The 23,564-nt window shown below is 42.5% G+C and overlaps 2 protein-coding genes across 13 annotated transcripts in view; one reads left to right on the plus strand and one right to left on the minus strand.

The window, feature by feature from the left end:
* BLVRA (biliverdin reductase A) overlaps nt 1-21,794 on the plus strand; it is a 55,710-nt gene extending 33,916 nt beyond the window's left edge. For 9 of the 12 annotated variants that reach the window (XM_050330341.1, XM_050330348.1, XM_050330363.1 and 6 more), the window contains 6 exons: nt 8,353-8,480; nt 10,148-10,267; nt 10,901-10,998; nt 12,564-12,671; nt 13,401-13,572; nt 18,525-21,794. In XM_050330341.1, coding sequence (XP_050186298.1) covers nt 8,353-8,480; nt 10,148-10,267; nt 10,901-10,998; nt 12,564-12,671; nt 13,401-13,572; nt 18,525-18,798 — 900 coding nt within the window. In that variant the 3' untranslated portion in view covers nt 18,799-21,794. Of the gene's footprint in view, nt 1-3,014; nt 3,051-4,393; nt 4,585-8,352; nt 8,481-10,147; nt 10,268-10,900; nt 10,999-12,563; nt 12,672-13,400; nt 13,573-18,524 lie in introns of those variants that run through there. The other 3 variants (XM_050330372.1, XM_050330408.1, XM_050330417.1) reach the window with 3 other exon arrangements.
* The window catches only part of EGFR (epidermal growth factor receptor), a 1,326,436-nt gene that overhangs the window by 966,154 nt on the left and 336,718 nt on the right, over nt 1-23,564 (minus strand). The gene's annotated exons all lie outside the window — the stretch shown is intronic.

Below are 23,564 nucleotides of genomic sequence, written 5' to 3' on the forward strand. Positions count from 1 at the left end.
TTCAGCCTTAGCAGTGTATGTATATCAAAATATAATTTGACTCTCAGTTTTAAACAAAATGAGCCTCCCTGACCTATCTCAAAAGTGTCATTTGGCTTTGTTTTTCCTCTGCACACTAGCAACCAAATCTGAACAACAAAGGGTGAATACAGACAAGAGAATAGGACAAAATGGTCATTCATGCCCATGGATGTCCCTCACAGAACTTCTGTTTCAGTCCTCCACAACGTGGAATATGTCATGTATTAAAACCAGATCTTCAGGTTATTCTTTCAGTACTTCTCATGGTTTTGTATTACTTTTGTGAGATGGTTTTCCTTGAATTAGGGAGTTGCAGGCTGTGGAAAGCAGCCATACTGAAATGGGAGTTAGGAGCACTGCAGAATCTGGAGTTAGCAGATTTAGCTTGCAGAACTGTGTTCTAATAAAAATTTTCCTTCTGCTCAGATATTAATGCTGGAGACAGCATAGCTGTTACAAGTGCAGTCCTTTATTATCAACGATCCACTGCGTAGAGTAAAGGTGCTTGTTTGGCAGCTGTAACACAGCATCTGGCCATATCTCAATATATATCAACTTCAGCTTTGGCAGCCAGCTGGGAAACCATAATTTAATTGGTGAACCCGCATAAAAATGTGAAACAATGCACATGTATTGTTCAAATGGCATTTAAAATCCAGGAAGAAAAGTCCCCTCTGTTTTTTTCTGCAGTGGTGCCAGTCAGGATGAGAGACTGTTTTCCGCTGGCAAACCTGTGTGAGAGTTGGTGCCTCAAAGTTATAACTCACTCAGCAGAGCCTGCGTGCCTGCCAAGAGACTGTGGCCTGGGTTGTGGTAGCCTGAGAGATGGGCAGGAAAGATGAAGAGGTGCTGGCAAGCGGTGACATTTAAGACTGTAATAAACAGCTTTCAAGGAATGTGTATGTGGTTCCTCTACAACTTCTAAGTGCTGCTGTTTTCCTCTGAAATGTGGAAACTGTAAATGGTCTTGCCAGGTTTTCAAGACAAATTCTGACTTTATGTTCAATTAATGTTTTGAAGAGAAGTAACAAAGAGTGTTGGGTGTTGCCTTCCTGTCTGTCTCTTTCTTTCAGAACACTTTTCTCTCTGTGTTGCAGCAAATGCAGAGCAAAAGCAATACAGCATGTTGGCATTCAAACAATAATTTTCTTTGCCTTCATTTTTGCTTTGACTTTTTCTTCAAGTCCCGCCTTTAATGAGGATTCATGAGGCCTGTGCTGGGTCTGCTTCCAGGAGGTACTTCAGTACATGCAGAGGTTAAAGTGCCTAAATGGTTTCCTGCAGAACAAAGGGTATTTATACCTCTGAATAGGCTGCTCAATTGGAGCATTTGTGAGTTTTTCCATACAAAAACCCCAACAATAACAGCTTCTGCTTTCCCTGCTCCTGGCAGATGTTTCTTGCTAAGAGTAGACAATGAGAGTAAGAGGTGGTGGCACAGACCGTATCATGACATCCTGAGTACAGCATCTGCCACTTCTCTGGGTATTTGAAATCAGAGAGTTACGTTGGAAAGGAACCTCAAATTTTCAGTTTGTTGATTTTACAGTGACTGCTGCTGTCTGTCTGGTGTTCCCCTGAAAACTTCTTTTGAGGAAGGTTCTGCAACCCTCAGTACTGCAGTAACAGGGAAAATATTTTGGAGGATGTCTAATCAAGTCTATTCAAAGGGAGCTCTGGAAAACTTCCTCAGTCCAGCCTGGTTTATACAAAAGAAAAGATCAGGCTGAATCCAACAGCCTGAAAGGGGCAAGACTTTGTATGGCCCCTGGTCAGTATTTAGGCTGAAAATATTAACAGGGAAAATATTTTGGAGGATGTCTAATCAAGTCTATTCAAAGGGAGCTCTGGAAAACTTCCTCAGTCCAGCCTGGTTTATACAAAAGAAAAGATCAGGCTGAATCCAACAGCCTGAAAGGGGCAAGACTTTGTATGGCCCCTGGTCAGTATTTAGGCTGAAAATATATTTCCAGTCAGCACATGCACGCAGAACACACATGTACCCCATGTGTATGCATATGTACATGGTCAGTCACCCAGATCACAGACAGAGCACTCACAGAAGCACAGATGGCACCAGCAGTCTTGTCTTACTGCCCTCTCTGACTGAGCAGGCTGCAGGTCTGCTAAATGAGAATATATAAGTGAGAATATATGTGTATAAGGTGGGTCCCTCCAGCAGCCAGGCTCGGACACTTATGGTTCAACTTTTGACTATGAAAAAGTCAACTAACCTTGACAACAGTATTTTCAGATTAAATACTCATCTTTGAGGTTTCTGTTACTCTTAAGATAATGTGTGCACTTGAAGTAGCACACTTAAAAAGACCCAGCTGGCAGTGCTTCAGGAAAGCCTTCTGCATCAGTGTTATTACATGTGGCATGAACTACAAAATATTTTGATTTCTTACGTGAGTCACTCATTCATATCTTTGGGAACGAGACTGTGAAAACTGCAGGGAAAATGCATGAGGCTTACTGAAATTCTATATATATCATGAGAGAAGGTACTCCTTATCGTTCTATAATGTCTAGGTATTTCTTCAATAAAATTTTTCATGGCATAATTCTTAAGTTCTACCTTTTATCTTGCCTCTGCACTGACTTTGCGTGGCCTTAGTGATGTTGCACGAAATAGAGGTAAGCCTCGCTTTCCTTAAGCTTACCTCAGTAAGTAAGTGTAAACAGTTCTGAGATGCAGAGGCTGAAGTCCCACTGTGATTGCACTGGGGAGGAACACACTTGCTGGGTGACTGATCCCTTTGGACATAGTCCATTGTTTGTTTTTCTGCTGAATATTCTTGTTCCACTGCTAAATTTTGCAAGAATATCTGGGTATGGAGCAACTATATTTTTTTTTTACTTCAGAGTAGCCTAGATCTACTGCAGGAAATATGCAGCAGAAGCACAGAAAGCTCAAGAGCAGAGGAGTGATGGGACAATGATATATTGTGTAGGATAAATGATCCTCTTCAGCTGGATGCCTTTCTGAGCTCTGCCTCTGTGTCATGCAGGACTCATCTGCCGTGGTAAGAGGAGCCACTTGTGCTGTTGGTGGGGAAGAGCTCCCGCAGCAGTCGGCAGCCTCCATCCCCCGTACCCCGCTTCAGAGGGCACCCCTGGTGAAACTGGCTGGGCTGCAGGCGGGTGTTGCTGGGGTGTGGGAGGCATTCCCCAGTCACAGTGCATGAGCATGAAGGTCATCTTTTTCTGATCTTCTCACCAGCCCCTTTGCTTTTGTACAGCCCATTAGGGAAGAGTGGGAAAAGTGCTTTTGGTCACTGGCTGATGTACTGTCATATCAGTTATAGTACATTTCTTTTTTTTTCAGTATGATGGGAGCCAAAGCCCAGCAGCCTTGAAAATTACTCTGAAATCTTTTTTGTCAAAGCTTTAACCGAGGTCACTGATAGTAAGAAAAAAGCATGAAAGGCAGGCACAGCAGTTTATGAGTTGGGCTTCCTACTTCCTCAGTTTTTTTCTTGAAAGACAACTGTAGCATGTAAAGGTTTGAAATAAGAAGTAAATTTTTATATATTCATCAGATGAATATTTTCTATTCTGTGCTTACCTGGTTTGTAACAATTCTGAAAAACATCTAATTTACTTTTCTCCCTGAGCGGCTGCAGATTTTGTTGTCTGAGCAAAATAAGGGTAATAAAAAGCTACAGCAGGGATGCAAACATAGCAGTTTTTCTCTTAGCTATGTGTATAAACAATGGTTCTGTAATATACATTTGGTAGGTGTCTCTTTCAGTATGGATACGGTGTTAGCCTCCAAACCCTTGACCGCCCTTGACCTGGACCAAATGGCTGGTTGCTATGGCAACAGGTTGCATAGTAACAGTTTTTGTTCTTAGGTTGAAATAATCTTGCTTATCTTAAATATTATCTTTGAGGAGGTCAGAAGATGTTCATCAGATGAAACTAGGAGAGGTTTTTTTCAAAGGAGAGGCAAAAATACTGACGTTCAGCGACCTGAGAATCTGCAGAGAGATGTTCTTTGTTCATTGAAGAAGGTAGTCATCTTCCCCACTTTATCCACTTTGTTGAAGCAGAGGTCAGCAGCTTACCAGCAAAAAAAAAGCAGTTCTTGGAAACGAGATGGCTGTAGGAATTTCATTGGGATTTGTTTGCTGTGTGACTCCAGCTCCCAATCCGGCTGAATGCAATAGGCAAATATTAACAGCTTAACACTCTACTAACCTTGAAAATTTCTGAACGTAGAATAAGCTCCTATTTTCAAACTGGACTACTTCTAAATTCTGCTGACCTGGTCCTGATGTACACTTGGAGCCCTTTATGAATTATAAATTTTAAAGAGTTGCAACTATATACTTCAGAATAGCAGATATTTTGGCTTTTTGATGGCCCTACTTATGGCAGACTGTCGTGGGGGGCCAGAGAGGCTGAGGTTGATCTACAGGGACAACCTCCCCAGAGCACAGGTTCCTGACTTCAGTGCGCTGGAAGCAGAGGCAAGCATGGCAGAAAGCTGGCTTGGATCGACTGGGTTCTCCTGACTGCGCTCCAACACAAAAACCCAAGGCTTTCACTAGTAAGGTTTGTCCTCAGACCTCCAGGTTTTCTGAGTCTACTAACAGACTCTGTGAGAATGTTGCATCACTCACAATAGAGGAAGATGGTGATATAGCTCTTGGATGTACAGCAGCCCCTGGCAGCAGACACAGTACATCCAAGAGTGCTAGGGACTTGCTTGATGGCACTGTGAAGCCACTTGGGGATCAGGGACGACCCTGGTGACTGGAAAGGGCAAGTATCATGCTCATGTTCAATACTGTTAGTGTGTTTATTAACCACCTGCACAATAGGCTGGAGTGTGGCTTTGGTAAGTGTGTAGCTTTAGTAAGTCTGTTGACTTCCAGTTGAAAACCAGCTGGAAGGAGTAGTCAATACACCAGAGGGGCCTGGGCAGACAGGAACATCATGATGTTCAGCAAAAGCAAATGTAGAATAGCCCTTTGCATCAGTGCAGGTTGGGCACTGTGTGGCTAGAAATTCAGAAACTGCCCTGCAGCTACTGATGGACAAGTTGAACTTCAGGCCACGACATGCTCCTGTGGCAAAGAAGGGCAACCGTGTCCTGGACTGCATTAGCAAGAGTGTAGCTGACAGGACGTGGCTGCATCTATCTGCAGTGCTGTGTCCAGTTTTGTGTACCCTGGTATGAGGGTTCAAGGATCACCTCCTCTGAGCTCAGGAGAGATGCATCCCAACAAAGAGGAAGTCAGGCAAAAACACCAGGAGGCCTGTGTGGATGAACAAGGTACACTCCTGGGCACACTCAAGCACAAAAACGAAACCTACAGAGTATGGAAGCAAGAACAGGTAGCATGGAAGGAATACAGAGAGGTTGTCCAAGCAGCCAGGGAGCAGATTAGAAAAGCTAAAGCCCTGATAGAATTAAAGCTGACCAGGGATGTCAAAGGCAACAAGAAAAGCTTCTACAGGTATGATAACAGAAAGACTAGGAAAAATGTGGGTCCTCCCTGGAAGAAAATGGAAGACCTGGATACCCGGGATACGGAAAGGCTGGGGTATATAATGACTTTTTTTCCTTGGTCTTTATTGGCAAGTGCTCCAGGCACACTGCCTGAGTCTCAGAAGGCAAAGGCAGGGACTGAGAGAATGTAGATTTTTTGAACCTGACCTTCTCCTAAGGAATCTGAAAGTGCACAAGTGCATAGGGCTTCTGAGGGAACTGGCAGATGGTGGACCTGGCAAGGCCAATAGTTCCTGACATATTTCATAACCTTCTATGATGGGATTATAGTGTTGGTGGGATAGGGAAGAGCAACTGATGGGACCTACCTGGATTTGTGCAAAGCATTTGACACTGTCCTGCACACATCCTTGTGTCTGAACTGGAGAGACATGGATTTGATGGAAAGTTAACTCAGTGGATAAGAAATTGGTTGGTTGGTTGCACTCGACGGCACAGTATCCAAGTGGAGACAAGTGATGAGGAGTATTCCTCAAGGGTTGTTCAGCCTGGAGAAGAGAAGGCTCTGGGCAGACCTTATAGCAGCCTTCCAGGGACTTTTTACAGGGGCCTATAGGGGTAAGAGAAGGGAGAATGGCTTTAGACAAAAGGAAGAAATTCTTTACCATGAAGGTGGTGAGGCGCTGGAACAAGTTGCCCAGAGAAGCTGTGGATGCCCCATCCCTGGAGGTGTTTAAGGCCAGTTTAGGTAGGGCTTTGAGCACCCTGGTCTAGTGAAAGGTGTCCTTGCACGTGGGGGGTGGAGATTGAATCTAGAGGATCTTTAAGGTCCTTTTCAACCCAAATTATTCTGTGATTCTCTGATGAAATACAGAAGTGTGTCCTGCAGAGAGCCATGAAGATGGTCAATGGCTCGAGGAGATGATGAATGAGGGCAGGTGTAGGAAACTCAGTTTGTCCCACTTCCAGAAAAGAAGTGTGAAGGGGATTATTACTGCTGCCTACAGCTTTCTGGTGGGAGCATGTAGAGCAACTGGAGCCACACTCTTTTGGGAGGTGTGCTGTGAAATGGCAAAAGGCAACACAGGAAACTCTTATGTAGATGCTAAGAAGTTCTTGTTGTGAAAATGGTCAAACACTGCAGCAGGGGCTTGAGAGGTTGGACTATTGCCAACCGTGAGGACGATCAGAACTCAGCATGGCCCTGGTGCAACTGAATAGGATTTGGATCAGGTGACCTCCTGGGCCTCCTCACAGCTGAGATCATTCTGAAAGTCTTGGTCTCTTTTCTCTTTGGCCACAGAAAAAGAAAATGTAACAGAGCCCAGACCAAGACTCTGCCTGTGGCTGGTACTGAAAAGAAGCAGGGTTGTGTGGTTATATTACCCTCCTTTCCCCCGCCTCTCTCTCAGCCCTCTTTGTGTCTGGTGAACAGTGTCATCACGTTATACCTCAAGTATTTGGTAACGAAATGTCGCTGTAATGCCCATAGAGGACTCTTCAATGTATCATTGATTTCTTCCTTTACATTAAACATGCTGCTCTGTGTTTTATCTTTGTACCCTTTTGGCATATATAAAGTGAATGGAGTTCTGCCCTGACAGGAATATAGGCAGGAGCTTATAGGAAGACAAAATCCAGACAAGCCATGTGATTGGAGAGGGGATCTTTTTTCCTTGTGCCAGTTGATGTAATTTCTTAGCAGCTGTCAACCTCTCACACTGCCAGAACAGTCACTTACGGCTGTGATGCTACACTGTCCATTTATCCATTTCGGTCTCAGAAGGATGTGAAGGGCTGCAGTAAATCTAAACAGTCTAAAGAGTTCACTCAAATGAAGGGGTTGGCAGTGGTGGGAAGGAGAAGACAGAAGAAACAGAGTTTGAAGGGGTGTTTTTATGTGATGGAAGGAATAAAAAATGCAGAGGATGTGACCTGACTTGTTTTAGGCCGTTTTTCATATAAATCTCTAAGTACTTTACAAAGTGTTACTAGTCTTCAGGGTGCTGGAGCAGTACAGGTTTGAAAGGTTATACCAATTGCTCAGTGTTTCTGCAAATCAATAGCAAATCAAAAGCAAATCAAAACCAACAGAAAAATTTATTACCCGTACCCAACAGCCTGGGCAGTGAGTGCAATACCTGTCTTGCCCTCCACATTATGCAGTTGTGGCAGGAATGTGCATTTGGGAGATGTAGATCTTGAGGACATGCCTGCGTGTCATTAAAGAGTTGGCAGAGCTTTCTTTGCGCATGGAAATGTCAAGCAAGTATCTTGACCAGATTATTAGATGGTTGGTTACAGCCTGACATGGTAGGACGTGCCAGTGGTTACGTGGAGGAAGAAAAGACGCTCTTTGCTTCCTGTCCCAAAGTATTCCAGCTATGCTGCTGTGCTCTGTGACTGACTGTGTGGCAGCCCGGGGCAGGCCGTGCTGCAGACACTCAGGAAGTCAGCAGGGTTTATATAAAGCTCTGCTGGTTTTGCAGAACCTTTTGGCTCCTTTCCAGGCTGGAAGTGGCAGTATAAATAGAAGAATGTCTCACTTTTGAAGCCTGCTTTCTATTCACGGAAAGGAAGAACTTTGCTGGAGCTGTGATTTAATACCTGTTAAATACAAGTCTCAAGACCAGTCCTTTGACAGGCTGAACCACTTGACCACATTTCAATGGGATTCAAGTGAGCTCAGTAGCATACAGCATCACATCTCTGTTAGCTGTTGCTGACACCTGAATAAGGTTTGGCTGTATGAAAGCAGGGTTCAAGAATAACCCATTTTCCCGCCTTTCCTCGCAGATGCTCTTCTCCCTGCTAAAAAACCCAAAACAAATGTTGCCTTTTTTTTCTTTTTATTTTCTTTTGGACAGATTAGCAAAATGTTTGGGACAGTAGTGGTTGGAGTTGGAATTGCTGGCTTAGCACGAATCCGAGACCTGATGAATCCAATGCCTTCCAGCCCTTCTGAGCACCTGAAACTCCTTGGATTCGTATCCAGGTTAGAAATTTCATCTTAGCATGTTTAATATGTATATTGCAATGTTTCATTTTTCTGATGCACGTATTTTTCCAGGTGGAGGACAACTATCTGAGGGGGTCAGGGATGAGATCCAAAGTTTTATTTTTCTCTTATAATTAAGGCTGGCTGAAAAGGGAAAGTTTATGCAATTATGCCTGTCATTCTGAGTGGCAGCTCAGAAATGAGCACAGAAAGCTTTGCAACAGGAATCAAATAGGTTGCCTTAGTGAAATACCTTTCAGAAATTACTAAAATAAAAGCTGAGAGATGTTCTTGCTGCAGGATCTGTATGATAAGAAGAAATTGCAATTCTCTCTGACTGAAATTTCCTATAGGTTTAAGATAGTGCAGACAACAACTACATTAATGACCTAGTGTCTGAATAACATTTGTAGAAATGTTTTAAAAAATAAGTTTTACAGAGTTTTAAAAAGCTTTTTTTACAAAAACATATGCTGTAAAACTCCCAGTACTCCATAATAAAATCGTAATTTTTTTTAAGCCAGGTATTGAACCTGTAGATACCTTTAAAGAAAATCCCATACAATAAGGTTGCTTCTTAGAGATCAGCAGTTTTTCTCACTAGGTTGGAGCTGTAGAAATTTAGTATGTATTTCCTCTGAGCATTGTCTACACTGTCTACCCCATTACAGTGGAGCATAAAAGTTTTAAATAGTTAGGCAGTACATGAATGGATCTCAGATTGTGAATGTATATTCTCAACAATATTTAAATCATGCAGGGTTGTTTTGAGACTGAATTGACTCATTAGGTCATTCCCTTTATCTCCCTGCCAAATACACTTTTGTCCTCTGATGCCTCTGCCAGTGCTACAGCTAGCCTTGAAGAGCACTGAAAATAGGGTTTCCACTACTTTTTTAAGAAACAGTGCTGTTGAAATGCATGATTCACAGTCATCTTGCTTGTATCCCAATCACATGCAAACATTACCTGACTGCTTTCAAGTCCTGCCTGTGGCCTGCTTTCATGCCTTCTGTCACCTATCCTGATAGTGTCAAGGTGCTTGCTCCAATCTTTATTAATGCAAAGGGCTTTTGTGGGGAGTGTGTGTGTTTCATTTTCAACTGGAGATGTGCTCAAGTGGCCGGCCAAAAGAGCTTTCCCCCTAGCACTGACATGGTGTGTATGTTGCAAGGTGTGAGCCGTCACAGCCAAGCATCTGCTTTGTCCTTCTACTGCTTGTCTGTACTTGTAGTTGTGTGTGGGCCCTGCCAACTCAAGTGCTTTTGCCCACTTTGTCCAGGACAGGGGGGGAGAAGTTCTCCCATAGGAGCACAGTGCTCTTTTAAGTCACTCTTTTACAAAGGCTCTTTGGTAATGATGCTTATTAAAAACCAAAATACCAGAACCAGAAAGCACTTTACACATCAATAGCAGGCCAGTTTCTGTACTGATACCACCACCTACACACTGGCACATTTGTTTGGTTCTCTTGTGCACTCCACTTCTGTCTGTAAGTGCTCACACTCTTCCTGGATAACTAAGCTGCCTTTGTTATAACCTGGTTGAGCTCAGTGGGACAGTGTTCCCTGGGAACAATTTCTAAGTACTGCTATACAATATGCAGTTGTGAAGAGTGGACTGTGACAGTGATACTCTCGTTTATATTTATGCTAAATATGCAGGAGAAGTTTTGGAAATATCAATGAGGCCAAGCAGATTAGCCTGGAAGATGCTCTAAAAAGCAAAGAGATCCATGCAGCCTTCATCAGCACAGAGAACAGAAGTCATGAAGAAACCATCAGGTATTTTGAGGGATTTTCCCCTCCTTTTCACACCCTTTCCTTTGCATTTTAGAAGCACAGAGGAACTATGTAAACTGTTGCAGGAGAGGATGCAGACAGACACTGGAAAAGAGACTGCCAGACTAGAGGCCTGAAATAAATGATAGTGAGTTCCCTAGAGCACCCAATAAGCCCTGGAAGGGAGCGGGATTTAAGATGCATTCATTTCCCAAGTAATTCCATTTGCATACATCTAGGCCTGTGTTTGATGGACAGGCAGCTTAAAACAAGATTCAAAGCCTTTCCTCACAGATTATATAGCAGAACAATGTGACAGTGCCCCTCTCCAGCTACTTGGGTGTCTGTAAGTTAGAAATTGCAGTGATCAATGCTGTGGCATTTTAGCGACTTTATATAGGTGAGTGAGGGAATTCTGTGGAAAAAGAAGACTTAAAGCCCAGTTTCCCTGCTGTTCAAATGTGTAATGTAGCCACCACCCCATCCTTGCTAGGAAATTTTCCATTTATTTCTGTTACTCCATACTGAGCATTTCTCCTTATGGAGCTGGTTGTGGGAATGAGAAGCAACTTACACAGTGGTAAGAGATGATTACAATAAAATTCTCTTTAATGGCTGATCTTTTATCCCTTTCAGAATGTTTTTAGAAGCTGGGAAACATGTCCTTGTTGAGTACCCCATGGCTTTGTCTGCTAAGGCAGCCCATGAGCTCTGGGAGATGGCTGAGCAGAAAGGTAACACATTTATTCTCAAGAGTGTAAAGTACTGCCTGTTGGGTAGTACCACAGGCATCAAACTCAAAGGCAAGTCTCCAACCTACTATAAGTCATCACATGCAAGAGAGTATTCCTGTCTCAGAGATGTGCAAATCTAGGATTTAAGACATGTACCAGTAAGGAAACAAACACAAATGTCCGTGCTCAGAGTAAGGTATGTTTGCCCTCACAAAAACATACTTGCTGTTTGTGACACTGAGAGTGCAGTTAAAGAAGAAACCTTCTGTCGCAGTGATAGTAAAGCACTTGGTGAGGGCAGCCATTGGACTTGAGCACTTCCCTGTCCTCTCTTTCCCTCGAAGTGAAACTGTAAACAGCTCTCCTAGCTTCTAGCGTTTGTGGTGTGCTGGTCACATACAGCTGCTCATGCTATTGCGGGGCAGCAAGGCATCCCTGTCTGAAAGACAATTTATCTCTAAGCAAAATATTTTTGTTTCTGGGAAGTGTGTGGTCCCATCCCTGTGGTGACAAGGGTCAGAAGTTGGCAGTTCAGTTGAGGCCAGTGGGGTTGAAATGAGCTGCAAGGGAAGGAGCAGTGGTGGGTAGGAGTGGAGTGCAAATTATTTGGGCAAGTTGCCCTATTCATACCCTGCTTCTTAAAAATTTCCTTTGTGACTTTTATCCTGAAACACTGGAGGTATAGGATTTCTGCTTTGCTGTTTGCCTGTACCAACACCACTTACTGTCGTGTTGCTTGCCAAATGGTTTCCCATTGAGCAGAATTTATGCATTTTCTCTTGAAGCAGCAGCAGTTACTGTTAGCAGCCTAAACTGACTCTCCTGGAAATCTTCCAGAAAAACACATATTGAATGAGGGCCACATTCAACTCGTGTTGCATAACCTTTATTCCAAAGCAGCCCAATTAATTGCGATGGAGGGAGGTACTCCTTAACATATTGTTCCAATCTTGGTCTGAGCATTATACTATTTTTTCCCTTCCTTTTTCTTTCCTACTACCCTGGGAGGAAAAATGCAGAACAGGGAAATGTGAAGGAAAAGAGGCCAAGAATTAATCAACCCATTACTCTGAAGACTCATGTTTCAGCCTTAGTTGGGTATTGGGTTTCATTACAGAGTTTCTGTTAAACATTGTGGCTACTGTTCCTGTAGTCTTTATATTTGTTGTCTTCTGAAAATCCTTAACCCAGATTGATGCCTCAGCACAGGGCGTATGTTTCATTTTCTTCCTGACATCACTTTGCCAGCCATGCATGAGAATGGCATGTGAGAGTGAGTTCCCACTGGTGGCTAGTGAAGTCTTCACTGTGTAGACATGCCTTTGATTCACACAGAAAGCTTTTATTTAATCTGTCCTGATTTTTGGCTTGGTTTTTTTGTGTGTGTGGTTTTTTTGTTGGTTTTTTTTTGTTTGTTTGGTTGGTTGGTTTTTTGTTTTGGCTTTGGGTTTTTTTGGTTTTTTTTTGGGGGGGGGGTTGTGTGGTTTTTTTGTGTTTTTTTTTTTTGTTTTGTTTTGTTTGTTTGTTTGTGGATTTTTTAATTTTATTTTTTTTTTTACTGGCAGATAAAGTGCTCCATGTGGAGCACATTGAACTTCTTACTGAAGAGTACAAGCAGCTGAAAAAAGAGGTGGCTGGGAAAGACCTGGTGAAGGGAACGCTGCATTTCACAGGTCAGTAGCTGTGAGGAAATCAAAGTACATCTGGACTTGTCTGCCTGCTCCACAGGGATACCAGTCCTTCCAGGCATGATTCAGTCCTTTTACACAAGGGTCTGTCTATAAACTGAGTAGGGACAAAGGTATCGGTTCTGGATATTTCCATGAAATAATGGAACTGTCTGGAAAGCAGCTTTGCCTTAACAGTACGGACTGTTGCTTTGCTACTCTCTTTCTGCTATCTGGTGAGGGGTGCAAGCCCATGCCTTGGTGTATGGAGGAAAGAGCGCTCCTTCAGACCTTCCGTACCCTGCTGTGAGGGACAAATTTCTCATTCATATTGGTCTCGGAGAGGAGGTTGAGTGCACAGGAAGCGTTTTAATTTCTAAGGGAGACCTTTAGTCTTCCGTACTGGTGTTTGGCTCCAGAAGAGCTTGAAGAGATTTTTTTAGCTGTTTTTTTCTCCCTGCTTTATACCCTTGTTGGATATACATATAGTCTCCTGTCCTCAGCATGTCCTGAAGGGTTTGTTGTATATGTACTTTGTGCAGCCTTCTCTGCCACAGGTCACCAACTGATCCATTTCAAGGCTGACTATGTTGACTTCACTACTCAGTCCATCCACTCATGGCCTTCTACAACCAGATCTCTAAGTCCACAACTCTGCAGTTTCTTCATCCTTTCCTGTGCAGAAGGCATTATTCTTTTTCCTATTTCTCAAGAGTTTCTATTATGTTGCACCAGGTAGCGTCCTTGATGAAAACAAATCAGGATTCCCAGCTTTCAGTGGAATTGCCCGACTGACTTGGCTGATTGACCTCTTTGGAGACCTCACTGTTACCTCCGCCACCAGAGAAAAGCAGAAGGAGAAGAATTATTCCAGAATGACTGTTCACTTCCAGACAGCAAACAAGAAGTGAGTAATAGCTGTGGCAGCAGATGAGCCAGGCTCCTCATTGTCTCTGCAGAGGTTCTGCATCCTCTCTTCCTCTTGTAGAAACAATGGTTGGATGTTGACATGAAAGTGTACAAGAGAAAACTCTTTCGATGATGCATTTTATAGTATTGAGTTTGATCTCCTTTTTACTATATGGTAACAATATCTTTTCTTTCAAACAGGATATTTTTAATGGCCTTGCTATAAAATAGCATATTTTAAAATATTTATGATTATGAAGAAAGTCATCAATGTTTCAAACTGTGGATTAAGTACTCACCTTGGTCCAAAGTCTGGTAAAAACTCTCAGGTTTGGTCATTCTGGACCATCTGTACAGAGTTTGTCCTTTCAGATAGGTTGAAGTTACTGATTATGACAGATTAATGTGTTCTATAGATGCAACTTGAGAATTATCTGATGTGAAAAGGTATGGAGAAGTTACCCAAGCTCTGTGTGTTTCCTAGGAGGTAGGAAGAGTGATGGAACAATTTGTTCCTTTCTTTTTACTCCTGTTTTCCTGGTTTTCTATATAGCATGCTCTGCCTTTGACATAGATGACCCCTTATAGGCATATGACAAGAGACATATTGAAAAGACTGTGGAGAGCAGGGGAAAGTAGGGCCCCATGGGAAAATATTCTGGCCTATGTTAATTTGTAACAAATAGCTCTTTTTTTTGTTGCACACATCTTGCTAGAACTCTTAAAAAGACCTCAAACCCAACACAGAATTTTAGAAAACTGTTTTGGTAAAGTAATAACCTGAAGGACTAGTATTTGGGGAATGAATAATCAGGGCTCCTTTGAACTGTTAGTTTCACCATGGGTCTTGTTAAGCATTTTATCAGCCACTCCTACAAAGCCCAGTGGTGTTTGTCTTGGAATTAGCATCTTGTTTTAGCAATCTTTCTCTCTCTTTGAATAAAACATCATTTCCAATTCCTTTTAAAATGCAGCTGTGAGAGGACAGAACTCTGTATACAAGCTCTGTTTACCCTCTTAGCAATTTGCTAGTAACACAAGTAGCTGTAAAGATCTAGATAGAGTGAGATTTTGAACTAATTCCAGCAGGTGGAACTAGCGGGTGGTTTAAACATTTCCCTCACTGTCCTGTCTCCTGGGTAGTCCTTAGCTGCTGTATATGATATTTGCTGGATACAGAACTATTTCTGTTTTACTTGCTTTTTTTTCCTGCTCCACACCACTAACCAATACCTGCTTTTCTTAGGCCTTGTATGGATCAGTGTTTTGTCACCGTGAGTGTTTTAATGACTTCGGGGACAGTCAGTTTTATGCCTCTGGGATAATTTATGCCAGTTGGAAAGTTACATAGCGTTCCTGTATTCTGTTTAGTGCTGGGGCCATATTTCCTGCTGACCTTCCCCTGCTGACGTCAATGGAGTTACTGCAGTAGACAATTTGGCCCACTCTCTGTCAAGTGAGGTTATGGGCCAGCAGCAGTAGTGGTGGTGTTACGGCTCTAATTTGCCCAATCTTTATTTTGCTGAAGGATGGGAAAGCTCTGTACCTTTTCTGAGAGCTGTCCCATCCTTTTTTGAAAGACATGAGTGCACTAACCTTGAGAAAACAGGTTAATTCATCCTATTTTCTGCCTTGGAAAATACAGCAGGTGCAGAGTGCGGCAGCCTGTGTTCTGCTTGTTAAGCAGGGATTTGTGCAAAGGGTATAGCCTGTCTCTGCTGCACAGCCCACCCTGGCTGCTTGTCTGTCTCTGGGAGGATTTTGGAGGTGTGTGTTAATGCCTGGCACCCAGCTATTTGAGAGATGACCTCTGCCTCTGTTGTGTTTCCAAGACAGCTGAGCTGACAGCCTCTCTGTGATAGGACATTGAGCAATCCAGGAAAAGCCAAACTTCTACTGCCAACACGTCTGGTTTGGGACTGCAGTTCCTGTCCCAGGATTACAGAGCTTGGATTCAGTAAATGTCAGAAATCAATTTTTAGTGCAAGCTGGAGAGATAATGATTTGGGCATCGTCTGTTTTGATGTTAACCAGGGGTACGGTCCAACTGTCTAATTCCCATCCAGGCTAAGGAGACCCTCATTGACTGCATGATAAATAAAAAATATTGGCATTTTCAAAGTGTGAAAAGGAAAATTTTTAAAAGAAGTTGAAGACATATTCTGACCATAAACATTTTAAATTATGTTTTTATGGACATCTAAGCTTACAGAGTCTAATAAAGTAGCTTCAAATTGAACATTCATAAAAAGTAATGTAATACATGCTTTCTGCCGAAGTTGCTGCAGATAATATTAAGCAGAGTGTACCCAGAATTCTTTCAAGCATGAAGCCAGCTTCATTCTTCTGGACATACAAAGAATGTTTGCTTCATTTTGGTTTATTGAGCTAACACAGTTCAGCAAGGGCCACTCATTATTTGAGGAACCAGGGAATCAGAAAAGCAGAAAGTCTCTTCTCATCTCTGAATAAAATGTAGCTAGGATAACTCTGCCAGTTTGAAATCTGGAAAGACAGAAAGTCAGGATGGTTTCTTCTCTGCAGACTGTTTGCTTTGCAAAAAGTCAGTATAAAGGTGGTTTGTTAATGCTGGATTAAATTTTTTTTTCTTCTTCATCTTTAAATATCCAACATATTTAATGTGGCCTTATTCAGCTATCAAAAATGTTGGATTTGTTGCTTCTAAGTAACACTACTGACAATTCTAAATAACTAAATACATCTGTAGCCAGACAATACTCTGATACAAATCTTTAATGAAAATGGATAAGTTGTCTATGAAAAGCGGCAACCCTTCACAGTTTGCTGACATAAAATATAAGCCTGTTTCTTAAGCTACAAAATTGCTTAAATAATGTGTGGACTTACAAGATATTTTTATAGCAAAATAAGAGAGTAATTTTAGAGTAGAAGTTGTTGTAATTAAAAAGAATATGTTTTGATTACCAATCAAGTAGCATCAACCTCTCTTTGGGAAGATGACTATAAATCCAATTGCAAAAGAAGATAAATCTGTTAGTAAACCCAACATTTTCCTACTCACTGATCTAAATCAGTCATTCTAATAATTTTGATTAAATTCTGCCTGCTCTGCATGATTGTGCTTCTGGTTCAGTGGTTTACCCAAGCTAGAGCAGAAGGCATACACTTGAGCCTGATCACTGGTGTGCATCTGCTCTAGATCACCCCAGGGAGGTGACCCTGCACTGGCAGGGCCTGTTTTGGATCATTTTGTGAACTCCTTGCTATTACATGATGGAGATCTTTGCCTATGCCTGCCCTGTGGTTTCTTCATACCTACCTACCTTTGAATAGCAGCTCTGAATAACAGTGACCTGAACCCTCTGTGGCTGTTTACTATCATAGGAATATAAAACCAGCTCTGTCAAGTCAGAGCAAAGCCTCGCTTGCTCATCAGCCTCTGACCCAGATGAACAACCTTTACCTCAGGGAAGGAGGATGAGAACGCAGAAAACACTGAGTGATATGGCCCTCAAGCACCATTCTGGCTTGCAGTGACATGTAGCCTTGAGACTTCCTAAAACCCATGGTGTCTTTGCATTTATTAGTCCTCTGAGGATTTTTTTGGTGTGTTCTTGCAGGCTGTGATTTAGGTTTTTTTTTTCCTCTCCAGTTGTTTTATTCTGTTCAGGTGGGTCCATCTGGTCGTGCTTGGTTTTTAGAGGGGTGTGGTGTGGCAGTACAGGTGAGCAAAGAATAATTGATACAGTGATGTAAGTATAAAAAATGAATCCTAAAGTATGAAAGATGGGAGATGCAGAATCATTAAGCTGAGTGCTCTGCAGAAAGCATTCAGGGTAGATTGACAAGGACTTTCCTTCCAGATCTAATGATATTGAAGATTTAATGGGCAGTACTTGGAGACAGAATTTGTTCTTCCAGGCTATTGATGCCTTCATAATTTGTGAACGGCAGACTAAAGTGGGCCATAAAGGACTGTGGAAGGGCCATCAATAACCAAGTAAGAAAAATAATGTGCATCCTCTAAACACAGGCAGTAGTGAGTGCTGATGAAAGAGCTGCGGAGAGGCAATGGCGTGGTTCAGGCAGTTGACAAAAGAGCAAGGAGGGAGGACTGTGACTGTCTCTAGTGTTGAGGACCATTCCTCAAAGTCTTTGCAAGCATTTGTTGCATCAGGGAGTCTGCTAAGAACCCTGAAGTGACGCAGCACGTCCCATGGCTCCTCTTTCCTCAGCCAGTATGGGAAGTTGGGGGCGAAAGTGCAAGCTGTGCAAGTCAATAGGCAGTACCACCAGTACTTGGTTTAGTGGCTATCAAGTTGGCATAGATCTGATTAAGAAAGACCAGCCTGAGAACAGAAAAAGGTAAAATTGTCATTTTCTGATATAACTTTTTAGGATCAGCTCAGTGCTCCCAGTGTAGAGAAAGAAACATATTTTCAAAGTTCAGAGAGTATGGACACTTGTGTCTGTGTGAGTGAACTAGCCACCTGTTCAACTCAGGTACATCATTATGTACCTGAGCAACTTAAATTTATTCTTGCTGAAGGAATGACTAGATATTGAGGGCCTTGTGGGATTAGGTGTGATTGAATCATGTACAAAATATTTGAATGTTTAACTGCACTTTTCATTCAAGTCCACAAACAAACAGATTAAACTTCCCTGTGAGCTGGCTAGACGTTGCTGGCTTCACTTTGTGCATGGGGAAAACAAAGTTGGAGACAGTGTAGATGGTGTGCTGAAAGTCATGGCATGAAGAAGTGGCAGAGTTAAGACTATTACTTGCTGTTGAGCTCTGTAACTACAAGACATGTTTTTCAGAACATGTTGCCTGAATATGTAATGATTGATATTTAAAAATGGTGCATTTATTAGAGCACTTTCTGTAAATATTGAGAAAAAAAGCACATAGAGCTGTTGATTTCATTTCTTAATAAATACTCTTCCTCTGTTCCTTCACACTAGACCTCTGACTTGGATTGAAGAAAGGGGACCAGGGATGAGACGTGAAAAGAAAATCAACTTCTGTTTCACAAGTGGTTGCCTGGAGAACTTCCCTCAAGCCCCAAGGTCTTCTGTGGGCCTTTTCATGCAGGATCAGAACCTCTTTGCCAAAAAACTGCTGGGCCAGGTATCCAAGGAAGAGCTGGCTGCTGAGAAATGGAGAATTTTGAGGTGCCTTGACCTTGCTGAGGTGATCCAACAGTACTGTGAAGAGCCAGAGAAAATCTATTCCTGAGACTGCTCTTAGGGAAGCAAGAACATGGCAGACAGAAAAGCTGTAGGGCTAGAACTCACTGTTGCCATCAAGCAGTTGCTGTTTCTATTTTATTACCTTGTTTTCAATTACTTGTGATTCCTAGACTCTCTGGGTGTTCTGGAGAGCCTGGGCTATACTGTGTGCCTTCTGGTTTGCACCAGAGCAAAGCAGCATTCACCTCCACCAATGCATTGCTGTCCTTTCAGGTAGATAGGAACCTACCAACAACAGGCTTTCTTGTGATTCAGTTGGAAATATCCCTGAGAGGATTTCCTGGAGAACTGTAAATACTATATATAATTTTCTCTTCTGAGATGTGTTCCCCCCACTCCAGATATGTCTGAAAATGAGATGTGTGTCGATGGTATTCATGTACTATTTTCTAGAAAGGAGTATTATCTACAATGAAGTTCTTGTTGAGTTTTCCACCTCTCTACTTGATATGCAGAACTTGTACCACCACAGTTCTGGCCTTTTCTTCCAGATGCCCTGAATTGTTCTGTGTGTTTGCTCTAATTAGTTGTTAGGTTTGCGGTGCTTTTGTGTGTGGTTTCATTTTTTGGGGAGGTGGGTGGTTTTCACAGTAGAAGTCATCTACCTTTAAATAGAATCCTTATTCATATCAAACCAGAATAGAAGAAAAATCTTGTCTCTTGACAGTTGCCATGTTAGTTCACTCAGTTTCTCTGGTGTCCTGTGCCAGCATGCAAATCTTTTCCCAGCAGAGATTAGGAACATGTATTCAACTAATGCTTTGCCTGCCTGCTTTCTACTGAATCTAAATATTTTTCTTCTGTTGTACTGGAAGCAGCATATTATTGTGCCTCATTTTTGTTCTGTATCTAATTCAGCATGTGAATGGATAACAGTGAAAAATAATAAATATCCCGCCTTTAAGAAAAAAAGTAACTAATGTGCTACTGGAAACAGGGAAGTTCATTAGAAATAGTGATAAATTTAGAATAGAACTGTAGAAAATGGAGCAATTTGCAAATATAGCCATGCAGTTATGTCATGGTTCAACCCCAGCTGGCAGGTAAGCACCACGCAGTTGCTTGCTCAGTGGGATAGGGAAGAGAATCAGAAAGGTAATAGTGAGGGAAAAAAAGGTGTGTTGAGATAACGACAGTTTACCAGGTAGAGCAAAAGCCGCATGTGCTAGCAAAGTGAAACAGGGAATTAATTCACCACTTCCCATGGGCAGGCAGGTGCTCAGCCATCCCAGGAGCCCATGGGCTCGATCATGCGCAGAGGCTACTTGGGAAAACAAATGCCCTCATTCTGAACTTCCCCCCCTTCCTTCTCCTTTCTCACCTTTATATGGTCAGCACGACACCCTATGGTATAGGATATCCCTTCGGTCATTTAGGGTCAACTGTCTTGGCTGTGTCCCCTCCCAAATTCTTGCGAACTCCCAGCCTACTTGCTGGCAGGATGGGATGAGAAGCAGAAGAGCTCTTGAGGCCATGCAAGAACAACTCAGGAATAACTAAAACATCCCTGTTTTATCAACACTGTTTCCAGCACAAATTCAAAACATAGGCCCATATTAGCTACCGTGACTCGATTTAACTCTACCCCAGCCAAAGCCAGCACAGGTTATAGCATGTGACACTTGTGTGAATGCGTCTTTAGCATTTATACTGTAGTCACAGGATCACATAGGAAAATATTATCACTTCCCTAAAGAAGCATTTTAGGTTTAGAAGCTTAAACACTGCACAAAACTATTAACAATTCATCTGGTTGCCTTTTACTTTCTAATTGCAGCATCTGTTGGTGCTACATTAATATAGTAGCAAACCGCAGTCTGTGCAGTTATTCTTTCAAACCAGAAACATCTTTTTCTTTCCACATTATCACTTGGGCAATCTTTTAATAAGGGAACATACATGTTGTGAATTGATACATAATTACAGCCAGTCAATATTGATGAAAAAAGTCTTCCTTTGGGTAAATTGTGTTCATTCGGAAGTAAGATACTGTTCATTTAGCTGGAAACAAGGAAGTAAAGTCCATATATTTTCTTCCAAATCAGTCAGATTTTAGGAGTGACTGGAGCTTGATGTGTGAATGAATTCTGCATGTGACATTTGTTTAAATCTACCCTATCTGTTAGAATCAGTAAAAACCCTCCTAACGGGTTGAAACCCTTGTGGGTTGGCAGCAGATTTGTGCAGGCAGATCCTGCACTTGTCCACCCAAATGGACACCTTACTGAGCATTCACATGGTCTTCTGTGCCAGTGTGGTGAACATGGTGTGGGCAGATCTGATGCTGTATGAGGTGGAAAAGTGGATTTTTGGCAAAATGCAGAAAGTCTATCTAGGATTAGAATGAAATTAGAATTTTCTCTGTGTGTCTGTCTGCTATGTATGACAGCCTGTGAAAGGTCCTGTTTCTTGATAAATTCCTCATCTGTGAATATGGGATGAATGACACTAGTTTACATGCTAATTCAGAATGGGTGGCTTTGGGGGGAAGGCAAAGGGAACGGAGATTCACACATCTCTAGGCATCAAAATTAGCCAACACATCTCCCTGGGCATGCTCTGCAATTGCTGGTGAGAGCATTATTATTCCTCTAAGAAACAGAGAATAAATTCACAGGAGCTCTGCAGAGCAGCAGTATAACATTGTGCAGTGAATTGGCTTCTGGAGAAGCTTGTTTCTATATAGAGCACCTGGGGAAATTAGTTGGTTAATTTGAGCTAGGGAAAGCAGATGCCTAGAGCTGGATATCCCACACTCCCCTCCACCCCCTTTCTATTAGTTAGGTAAGCTAACCTGCTTACCTACTGCTGTCTGCCCTGCTCCTGGGAGCCTGCAGCATTTAAATGGCTTTTCCTTCTGCACTGTGAATTTGCCAAGGTACTGTGATGGTTTGTATATGAGAGCTACTGGATGCCCAGTTTCAAATGTATGTATTGTTTAACCAGATGCCAAACTCACCAATAAAATATTGGAACTCTTAATCATTCCTTTTAGTTCCCTTTTTCCTTCATTAGCAGTTTCCATTACCTGTGCTGAAAGTGTCTTTGTCCCAACCAGTTCTTTTCCCCCTTTCACTCCTCAAAGCCTGTGAAATCCTGCCAGTGACTACAGGCTGTGATAATATCCTAAAGCCCTCAGCTGCCTCCTTCTCCTTTTCAAATTTCTGAATACAGGTGTGGTAGGGTTTGTGACCTTACCTCAACTCATGAGCTCTCCCACAAAATCCCTGCCCTTTCTATGCCATCTCACACCTGCCAAAGAGTACTGGCAAGTCTAAATCTCACTGTACACTTCCAGTTTCCCATTCCAAACAACCCAGTGTATTGGAGCAACATTTTTGAATCTGCTAGGTAGAATCTAAAACAGGTATTTAAATGTGTTTTCTTGTAGTTTCAATAAACTTTTTTGTCATAGCAGAAACGACATGAGTTTTTTAGCTAGCATTTGGCACAACCTGAACCTAGACAGTTTTAGAGGTGCAGAGGTATGGAAAGGTAAGTAGAAGGTGTGACATGGGCAGGTTAGTATATCACCCTCTTTGGAGGTAGCTGCGGTTATGCTCTTGCTGCTGGAAATCCCCCTGCTCCTGTGGAACACTTTAGGAATTGCATTGCAGACATTGCAGAAACTTCATTAGCTGCCTAATGCTATGAGGAAAGTGCTATGATACACAATGCTCCTACAGTGCTGAAGGAGGGATGCTAACTTTGCTGACACAGGCTGACTCTTATCTCTGGCAGATGAGAGACATGGAGTCACCAGCTGCAACAAGCTAGCTGAAACCTAGAAGAAGTGGTTTGATCCAAAGCCCTTCTCAGAGGTCTAGAGATCATGGGAATGGAAAATTTCCAGAGAGTAAAGAAACTAGATACTGGTATGAAGACTTGGAAAGCTTTGTGAGAAGTTCTGGATGAGAGGCAGAGATGGGTGTGATTTTGTGATCAAGTGTTTATCCAAGAGCCTGTTTTGTGGGTCCTGGGAATAAGGGCTTATTTACCTGTGTTGATTACTCAGGGGCTGTCAGGAACAGTATGGGAACATGGGAGGTGGGAAGAGGGGGAAAGCAAAGAGGACCAGGGGGCACCTCAGGAGCTGATTGAGCTGGCATTATTTATGAGGAGGATGTCATTGGAACTGCCCCCAGGGCAGATCAAACAGACAAGGAAGGGGGAAGGCAAAGGTTGGCAGCTGTGCAGACTGGGGGTGTTTTTCAAACCATCCTACTGTGTCAAACCCAGCTGTTTTGAAATCAGTTGGATGTATGGCATCCGAGTAAAACTGCAGGGCTGAGTTACAGAAAGTGCTTCGAGGATTGAAGGTCTTCCAGCAGCCTGTAGAGGGGTTAGGGTGGTAAAGGCTGTACACCTATTTTCAGCTGTCATTCAAGATATTTGATTTCTTCAGGTTGGTAGTATCATCTGGGGCCTTGGGCACCCTCACAGTTTGCTGGTGAGTGATCTACCAGAGGTGATCCTGGCTGGATGTCAGCTCCAGGGAGATTTGCAGCACTGTGTGCTGATGTATGTCACACAGGAACTTACTGCTCCCCAAGGTATGTGATAAGGTACTCTGTGTAATAGTAATAAAACACAACAACAGGAAGCTAAGGATCTCCAGTAAAATAATAACTCCAGGCTTTTGACAGAGATAGCAAGATACTTGGTTAGCCTTAAATGCTGCAAGGTGGTATTTGTAGAGGATGAATTAAATGAGGTTACAGGACTGTTGAGAGACATGTTAGAATTTTTGTT

The sequence above is a fragment of the Myiozetetes cayanensis genome, unplaced genomic scaffold (genome assembly GCF_022539395.1).
Source record: "Myiozetetes cayanensis isolate MyiCay16 unplaced genomic scaffold, myiCay2020 scf1, whole genome shotgun sequence".
Taxonomy (NCBI): Eukaryota; Metazoa; Chordata; class Aves; order Passeriformes; family Tyrannidae; genus Myiozetetes; species Myiozetetes cayanensis.